The sequence below is a fragment of the Corapipo altera genome, unplaced genomic scaffold, assembly GCF_003945725.1.
Source record: "Corapipo altera isolate COAL_440 unplaced genomic scaffold, ASM394572v1 57, whole genome shotgun sequence".
Classification (NCBI taxonomy): domain Eukaryota; kingdom Metazoa; phylum Chordata; class Aves; order Passeriformes; family Pipridae; genus Corapipo; species Corapipo altera.
The window spans coordinates 3,316,542-3,325,728 of NW_020884905.1; the positions used below are offsets into that span (position 1 = coordinate 3,316,542).

At 37.3% G+C, this 9,187-nt stretch overlaps 1 protein-coding gene across 2 annotated transcripts; it reads right to left on the bottom strand.

Annotated features, from left to right (window-relative positions):
- Window positions 1–618: 618 nt before the first annotated feature.
- LOC113951085 (retinol dehydrogenase 8-like) lies at window positions 619–9,183 on the bottom strand. Of its 2 annotated transcripts, XM_027651652.1 has the most exons (7): window positions 8,852–9,183; window positions 8,160–8,228; window positions 6,862–7,023; window positions 5,448–5,627; window positions 4,332–4,425; window positions 2,644–2,827; window positions 619–1,732 (listed from the first exon to the last, which is right to left on the bottom strand). In XM_027651652.1, the coding sequence occupies exons 2-7, from the start codon at window positions 8,188–8,190 to the stop codon at window positions 1,499–1,501; spliced, it is 885 nt and encodes a 294-aa protein (XP_027507453.1). In that variant the 5' UTR covers window positions 8,191–8,228; window positions 8,852–9,183; the 3' UTR covers window positions 619–1,498. The 2 variants fall into 2 exon arrangements, with proteins under 2 accessions (XP_027507453.1, XP_027507451.1); XM_027651650.1 differs by having other exon boundaries at window positions 8,160–9,183.
- Between the last annotated feature and the right edge of the window lie 4 nt (window positions 9,184–9,187).

Sequence of the window (9,187 nt, forward strand, 5' to 3'; positions counted from 1 at the left end):
CTGGTCCCTCACTGATGGCGAAGGGCTGCAGAGGGCAAGTGGCCGTGCTCCCTTCAGCGCCAGCACCACTGCTGTCCTTTGGTTCTTGCCTGCTCCTTTTCAGCCTGGCTGCTCTTCCCACCTCTGTGCCATGCACACGGTGATGCTGGGCTGCAGGCACCAGCCCCGTGTTTTCCAGGAGGTTTGCTTTAGGAGTGGGACGTAGTGGAGGCCTCCAGCTGTGCACAGGGGCTGCCGCGGGTGCTGTTCTCCCCTCACTCCCCTGCCTGCTGTCCTGAGGAGGGCCCTGCACGCCCCCACACCTCGGGCCCCACCAGGAGGGTCATGACTGCAGAGCAAGTCGTGTTCCCTGCAGTGCTTGGCATCCACAGGAGCTGCCCACGGCTGAGCTGCTGCTTGGCTTCTTGGAGCTCCTTTGGGGAGAGGCAGGGCAGGGCTGGGCAAGTCCCAGCACGGAGTTAGGTTTTGGCTTAGTGAGAAAGTATTGAAGGAAAGACAGTTCCTGTACCCCAGTGAGCTCCAGCTGGGCTCTCTGGGTGAAACAAGGACAGCTGCTGGAATGTGCTGAGAAACACCAGCCTGGAGGCCCGAGGGGCAAGGCTGGAGGTCAGGGAACAGGAATGCCACGTAAGAACAGCACTTAAACCCAGGCCCCCAGCTTGGCCTCAGATGACTTGTCAGACTAGAGTGAGAGAAAGACAAGGAAAAGACCTTCTCTTCATAATAGAATTTTGATTTAACACCTGCTTGTTAGGATAGCTTAGAACAGGAGAGCCTGTGGCTCTGCTTCAGACACTGAAGGCATTTAATGAATTGGAATCACTTATTACTGACAATACTTTGGTTTTCAAAATAATAGTACCAAGACAGTAAGAAGATATTTTAAGTTGCTTTTAAAAACATTTTATTGTTCACTAAGTGTAATACACTAGTAACCATTGCACATAAAGGAAGCATTCAGAATATTACAATAAATAGATATGAATAATAAATATCCCACTTGTGACACTTTAAGATTGATGAGACTATCTCTTCTGTTGCTGATAAATAGATTCAAATTCTGAAAACAAGAATGCAGCTGTGATTGAAGGATTATTGATTCTATCCTATTCTAATAAGCAAAAAGATATAATATTTTTATTATATTAAGAATCTAAATAGTTTACCTACTGTACACATCTCACTATGTATTATACTCTACTAAGTGAAGGGATTGGGCTAATACACAAGTGTCAGTCAGTGTCCACATTCCCACGAAAACATATCGGTGTGAAAAGCAAACACTAAATAGAATAAAACTGTAGTTAGAGGATTTTAATTGCAAGGTTCTTCAAACTGTAATGTTGAAGATATACACATTCAGCTGAATATGTTAGCTAAGCTCAAATAAACATCTCGAATTCCTTTTCACAATTACAGAGCAAAGCCATGTGAATAACAACATACTGAGTCATCGGTAGCTACAAGTAATCCCAATTTGCACTATATAATCTCATATTCATTGTGAGGGTTTCCCCAGGTCAAAGCTCTTTCTACTTCTCCACCGTAGCAATTTGATGAAGTTAAGACTTGCACTGAAGATTTTGTCATGCTGAAAAACCATTTTGTAGAATATATCAATGGGTAGATCTCCATTTGGATCTGCATACTTCAGAGTTGTCATTGGAGTATACAAGGTGTTGGTCTGATGGCGAAAAGGTGGATTTTCTGAAAGAATTATTTTTACTGTATGCTGTAGAGAAGGAGAAATAGAATTTTCAAAGGACCTTTATCAAAACACTAAAGTAAAACCCCAGTTTTCAGTTAGCAGTGGAAAAGTGAAAGAATAAAGTCCTAGAATTATGTAAAACCCTTTATATAGTTTTATTAGAATTTCATTAGAAAATTTTCTTAAAATATTTTATGGCCATAAGAAGTACTTCTTATTTATTCTTAGTCCTATTTCTGTTTCTCTATGCCACAGTGAATAGAATCTTATACCTAAGTATCCTGAATAGTCTTCCAAAATATGCCCACAATAGTAGATCCTTTCTTTTACAGTTCACTGGGAAAGGATCAGGGCAGTGCATTTTGCAGCAAGATCTGGGAGCCTTCAGTTGACACCGAAGCTATTCCTTACCAGCAAACACCTGAAATGATTGTCCCCTTCCCCGGCTTGCCTAAACTTGTCTTTCTGCAGGAAGCCCCAAGTGCCAGAAACTATGTCCACGTTTCTTCTATTGTGCCTTGGCGGTTTGGGGTGGCTGAGTAAACTTCCCCACAGTGGAGGGATCACCAGGGAGATGGACAGGGCAGCAGCTTTGCCAATGGTGGGAGCCCTGGGCATGCCTATGGTAACACTGCAGAGTGTTCAGCCTTCAACAGATGACATACAGGGCATCTAATACCTCAGTGGTATTTAAATTACAACTTGTAGTTGTCTTCAATAGTTCAAAATGAACATTCTCTTAATATTCTAAAGGGTTTTATTTGGAACTCTTAATATTCTCTTGAGTTTTTAAAAACCCTTTTTAATCATGTGTATTACATTTAATTAAATCTAATGCTTCTACCAGAAAAACCCACCAACAAACCACCGCATTCGTAAATTACAAAGGAAAAAAAAATCAAGAAAAAGAAGATGGAGAGTTGTTTATGAGTTACCTCTGCAACATCTTCAGCACTTTGTCCCAGGCTCTGGAAAATCTGCTTGTAATTTTTAAGGTAAATATTAGTAAACATCTCTGCTGTTTCTACATCTGCAGCTGAAAGATCCATTTTCATTCCATCTTCAAACACTTTTCTTTCAAACTCTGTAACCACTGGGCCTGGTTCAATCAAACTTAACCTGTTCAAAAAAAGCAAAGATATACTGTGTTTTGACTATCCCCCATGGAAAATACACCCCTCAATCCTTCCCAGAAAAGAAATACTTAAGAGTTGCACTCTTAGCAAACAATATTAAACAATACATTCTGTAGAGGCAACCCATGCTGCCTTAGTGTTCTCATGCTCCTCCTACCCATCCCCATGTAGTAGTAGAAATCTGCATAGTTTAAATTTCAGAGAAGTGCTGTAACTTAATTCATGGCATAAGTGAGTGGAGTTGTTACCTGCTGTCTCGCAGCTGTGGAATCTAAGGATGATTTATCCACAAGAACTTAGCAGATATTAAGAAAAATAATTAATGGATGATAACAATTCGTTGCTTTCTGGACAAAATTCTGCCTCAATTTCTTTGTTTCCCTTGATAAAACTAGAAGTAGCTGAAAGAGATGGGGGAACTGCCCAAACATGGATTTTCTTTGTCAGGCTGTCAGAGTTAGATAATTCAAGATTCCTCCACTGTATAATAATAAACTACAATATAGAGACTTTTGCTGTGTTTTTTTGTTCAGTAGCATAGAGCAAATCACTGAAATACAGATATGGGTTGGGGTTTTTTCCCAGTTCTTTTCTCAGGCAGTAATAACTCTCAGCCACCGTGTTTGTCAAAACACTCTTTGGAATAGGACCACTTTCTAGACTTGAGTTCTTTGGGAATGTTCTAAAGGCCCTTCTTTATAACTATAAGCTATTGACCTTCACAGCAGAATTCCAGCTACTGGTGGAACTAAAGCTTTTTCTCTTGCATCACTCTTCCCATCAGACCTTCAACTTTTCCTATTATACTTCCTTTTTTAACCTCCTTTTTGCTGTGTCTTATACTCTTGAAATCTAATTATGAATTCTAGTATATCCTGTATATCATTACAATACACTTATTTTAAATCCCTCCAAACTTTGCAGAGCAGTATGTAGAATCACAGTTTTGTCTCTGAAATCCCACAACAGCTGGTGTCTCCCACAGCACAGGGGCTAAATGCTTGGGCACACACAGATGCAGTGGATATTTACCAATTGTTGGACTTCACATGAAGAACAGTAACAGAATTACATGAGTGTGAATATACATGTGACAAATCAAACCCCAAAATCCACAGATGATGAACAAGACCAGTCTCTTAAATACTGTCTAAAACATTAGAAATAGTACAGCACACTGTTCTCACTTGCTCACTCTCTGTGGTGAGCCCTTGAAGTTTTTCATCTGTGAATTGCCTAAGAAGGCTGTATTTTATCCACAGCTAAACAGCCTTTAACTATTCAAGAGAACATGTTTATTTTAACATCTAGATCTTTTTATTTGCTTATGTAGCGTGAAGAGCGTGAACATTTTTATGCCTTTTGTGACATACGGTTTTCAAGGGGTTCTCAATCTCTTTAGCAGCAAGCTTTAAAAATCTGTTTACTAGGTCTGAGATATTTAAAACTATCCAAAATACAACTTACACCAGTAGATCAATACTTACTGCAGTTTGAACTTGAGTGCTTGAATAGCTAAACTTTCACAGAATCCTTCCACAGCAAACTTAGATGCAGCATAAACATCATTAAATAAAATACCTGATGTACAAACAAAACATCTCTTAGAATGTGATTGTATTCAACATACTAATAGTTTAATTTTAAAAACTCATTTCTACAGTCTTGCTGAGAAAACATTAGAAAAATCCTCATGCATGCTGAATTTAAACACTGATTTTTGCCTAAGTTCTCAAAATTGCTTAGTCTAGGAAAGGATGTTTGACTAATACCTTTCCTTCTTCTAGGCAATGCTGTTTGGATGATATTATTTTGTAGTCTAAGATGTGGAAGTGTCTGTACATGTAATACCATCTGCATTATTTATCAGCAAGACTTAAATAGACGAACACAGGACCTGAGCGTAATGCAGGAGATGCAATCGTGCAAGAGACCCACCTTGCATCTGAGTGAGTTAGAAAAAGCTCTACATCAATCCATTTAGGTGGAGGGTAAATATTACAACTTGTGCAGATTGCTGTAGGGCCCGTGCTCACCAGAATAATCCAGGTAAATTGTAATAATTGAAACAAATACAGTTAGACAGGATGGGACACAAGAGTGGGAGTACCATTATCTGTCAGTGAAATTTTACTCTCTGAGTTTTATGAGATGAGAAACTTTACAAAAAGGTGGTACAGTTGTTCAGGATTGGATTTTATTCTATTATGATTATTTTGCAGAGTGTAATAAGCATGTTTGTCTGTTCCCATAATTTCTTCCAGTAAGAAAGATAAAAGTGATGCCAAGCCCTATTCTCCAGATAATAAAAATAAAACAATAACATTTAAAAAAAATTGGAGTTTAAGTTAAAACTCTAAAAAAAGATTCACTCTGCAGGTTTTGTTGCTAAAATGTCTTGAGAGTAGCTGTGTAGTAACATCCCCCTTAGATGCATAAAACCTATCAGGTGCTTTTTATGGTTGGAACTTCAGCATTAAGAAACACAACAGTTAAGATATGTCAGCTCCTACTTTTTTTTCTTTTAGATAAAAAGAGGAAAGCTTTAAATTTTGAGTACTGAACTCTTAGGTCAAACAAACAAACAAACAAACAAACTTTACCTTGTATTCCCATAACACTGCTTATTATAACTATATGCCCACTCTTTCTCCTCTTCATGTCAGGCAAAATCTCCTTCAGGAGTCGAACCAGTCCAAAGAAGTTGGTATCCATCACAGTTTTCATTTCATCTATGGTCTGACATTCAATAGGTCCAATGAGCCCCATTCCAGCATTGCTCACTGGGCAAAATGGGAGACAACAGTGAGCAACAACCTCCATAAACATAAACTTGTAATCATTACTGGAAAGCAATTGAAAGTAAAATGAGGATTAAGGGTTAAATGATCCTTAAATAATCCTTTAAGAAAGGATTAAAAGATGTTATTGTCACTAAAGCTTTGCAAGTACACTTGACATTTCCGGATTTCTCTATTTTTAACTATACTTTTAATCCAATTTAAATTATCAGATACTTTGCATTTTAACTAATTTATTTCTGATTAGTCCTTTTTTAAAAAAAATTACTAAAGTATTACAGGAAAATGAGACAAGAATTACCTGTATTTGTTTATAATTCAGTATTAAGAATTAAGAGTTACAGTCAATACCCATAAGAATGAACAGAAGTCTTCAAAACATGATAGACAGGGCCATATTGTGGTCTGCTTTTTGTTTTCTTAACATTCATAACTTCAAGAGGAAATAAATCCCCAACAAAACAAACCAACCGAACAAAACACACTTCCATTGATTTTTATTTGTCTCCTGGATATTTGTAAGTGGAGAATGATGATAGGACTGGCATTCTGCATTACAACTAGTATCTCAAATTAGAGTACAATACATTTTGCAGAAACAGCTTTTTAAGCACTGCTTTAATAATTAATCAAAATAAATGTAGATCCATAATTTTCTATTAGAGAAGATTTATTAGCTGATGGTGTAAGCAATTTCCATCTTACTAAGATATTAATATTTATTTTTAGCAAAACAGTATGAAAACACTTCTTGAATTATTTGTACAGTACAATTTAAACTCTCCATACAAAGTGAAAATATCCTTACTTTCTTTGCATTTGTTCTTTTACTTGCTAATTCCCAAATGCTGTTGCTTTCTTAGTACAAAGAGTTGTTGCATCATCAATAGAGTAGAAAGTCTTGCTCATGAAGGTGCTGGTTTAGGCAAAAGTTCTCACATTTACTAAAAACTGTATCATCTTATCCAAGACTTCCCTGTGATCAAGTTTCTCCTTTATAAACAAGGAAAATAAGCTTCCCTACTTCATGAAAACGGGGTTAGATTTAACCTACTCACGTCTGCATGAAGTCTTAAAATCTTGAACAGAATATACTACGCAATTATTATTACTTTGATAATTTAAAAACTACACTAATGAAACTTCTGCAGGTTATTTGAGATGATGATATATAGAAATCTGGTATCTGTTCATAGCACACACATCCTGTACTTGCCTAAGACATCAATCCTTCTGTCAGGGATACTGTTCACACAAGCTTTAATAGACTGTTCATCACAGACATCAAGTTGTTTAATTTCGAGGGTTTTGCCCAGCCTGTGACCTGCAGCTTCCTCCAGTGGCTCTTTCTTGGACAGATTCCGCATTGTGGCATAAACTGCAACATACCAGAAGCAACAGTTATCAGAAATAAAATCTTTACTCTGTCAGTCTTACTGAGAAGTATTAAAGAATATTGCTTTTACATCCAGATCTTAAATATCAGTGATAGAAACCAGATAAAAACTAGAAGTAAAAAGACTATTTTCAACATATATTGTCACTGATTTCCCAGAGACTGTTTCTGAAATCTTCAAGAAATTCAAAAGAAGAATTAAACCACTATGCACAATGAAGAATGCAGTGTATAAAGATAATATTATCACCAAAATTTAAGTAATGGATATCAAGGTATATGATTAAATTGTTTTTAGGTACCCAAAACCTATCTCTTTCTTTTTTTGTTTCAAATCACCATCAACCTGTTTAGTAGACCAACCATAATTTTATTTAAAAAGTGGAAGACAAATACTTCCTTAGGTTGAAAAAATGTCTACTTTTTGCAAGCTACTTCTCAAAATAGAAATTAGTTTTAACATTATTGTGGCCTAATTACTCGGAAAGCTCTGAATCTGCATCCAGTCAGTTAGCAGTAAAAAATTGTGAAAGTAGGTATGAGAAACTGAATTAACAGACATTGCTGTGTTCACCTTGCCATCCATTTTCAATCATAGCAAATACCCTGTTTTGCAGCAGTAAGACAAATCCCAGTCCCTTTGTTCACCCAGTTATGCCTGCACAGAGTTGGAATAATGACATGTGCTTTAAAGAAAAAACTGCAAATTTAGGAACTGTTTATCTAAATTCCCTCCTTTGGTCCTCAAATGGGCATAGGCACATACATTTCATTCAACAGATTTTAGAAGCCCCAAGCAAAGCTGTGAATGTGTATCTGAGGTAGCACACTACAGAGATCTGCAGCTATTCAGCTTTATGTTCCCATCTTTTCCCAGTGTGTGTTAACTTATTCACTTCCAGTAGTTGTTCAGTTTCAATATAGCTACAGAAACATAAACTGCTTACAGAAAACAGTGTATTTTTCACTGTATTGTATTTTCTTGAGAGTAAAAGAGGAAAACTAACAAGAAACGAGTCACCAAGCTGAATACAACTGCCCGTAAAATCACAGAGGAAAAAACAGCACTGTCTTGGACAGAATCTTTTTATAAAGATAAATAACAGATACATGGTTACCTTTAAATCTTTTCTGTTCATCTTTTGCCATTTTTACAGCTAATGCCAGTCCAATTCCTGAGGAGCAACCTGTAATGAGGACATTTCTTCTTGCCATTCTTTTCACTGAGTGGTTCAAGCAAGAGTCTTCTTCAGAGGAGCAACAACCTAAATGTGACTACAGTATAATGTGACTGCCCTTTAATGTTATCTCCAGCTTCCCTGAGTCAACAAATCTGAAAGTGCACACCTGGGCCTTGCATGATTAAGGGATAATCTCCACCTAGACAAAAACAGAAGCAGATGCTCCTGCATGTGCTTATAAACTGCATTATCAACACGGATTATATTTAATACAAAATTTGATTAAACTTAAAAATAAGACATTTGTAAACGATATGGGTTTTTAATAGAATAACCAGCTTGCACAATACTGGCAGGAAAAGCCTTGCCACAGTTACAATCAGTCTGTAGTGTCGAGTCTTCCACTCATATTTGTGGAAAGTAAACTGCACCCAAAGTGGGATCCCTCTGCTAAAGCTGGTCAGACTTTCTACATCTACTGCACCCTCCTTGTTCTTTTGCAATAGAATGAGGAATGGATTTCTTCCCAATCCCTTACTATTATGAGTCCTAGTAGCCATTACAGAAAAAAAAAATATTGAAAAATGGGATGCGGATTTTGAAAGAGACAAGTTGGACAGATTCCTCACATTTCCTTTTGGCAGTGTTCTCAACCAAGAATAGAGAAAGCAAGCAAGTATACTGGCAGTGGAGAACTGACAGGAAGATGTTGAACAGACCAGCTTCACTACCTGCTTGCTAAGACTGGAATCTCTTTCAACACTTTCGATTCTGCAAATGACAACATGGAAATTTAAAAAAATCAGAACTAGCATGATGTCTGAGTTTTGGACCGTTCTAGTTTTGGAGAAAATATTCCACCAATTTTGCATATAAACTGTGGATTAAACAGAGGGGCATCTGGACTGGCACTTTGGTGCAATGCGAACTTAACATACAGTAACTGCAGGTACATTGCAGAAAGA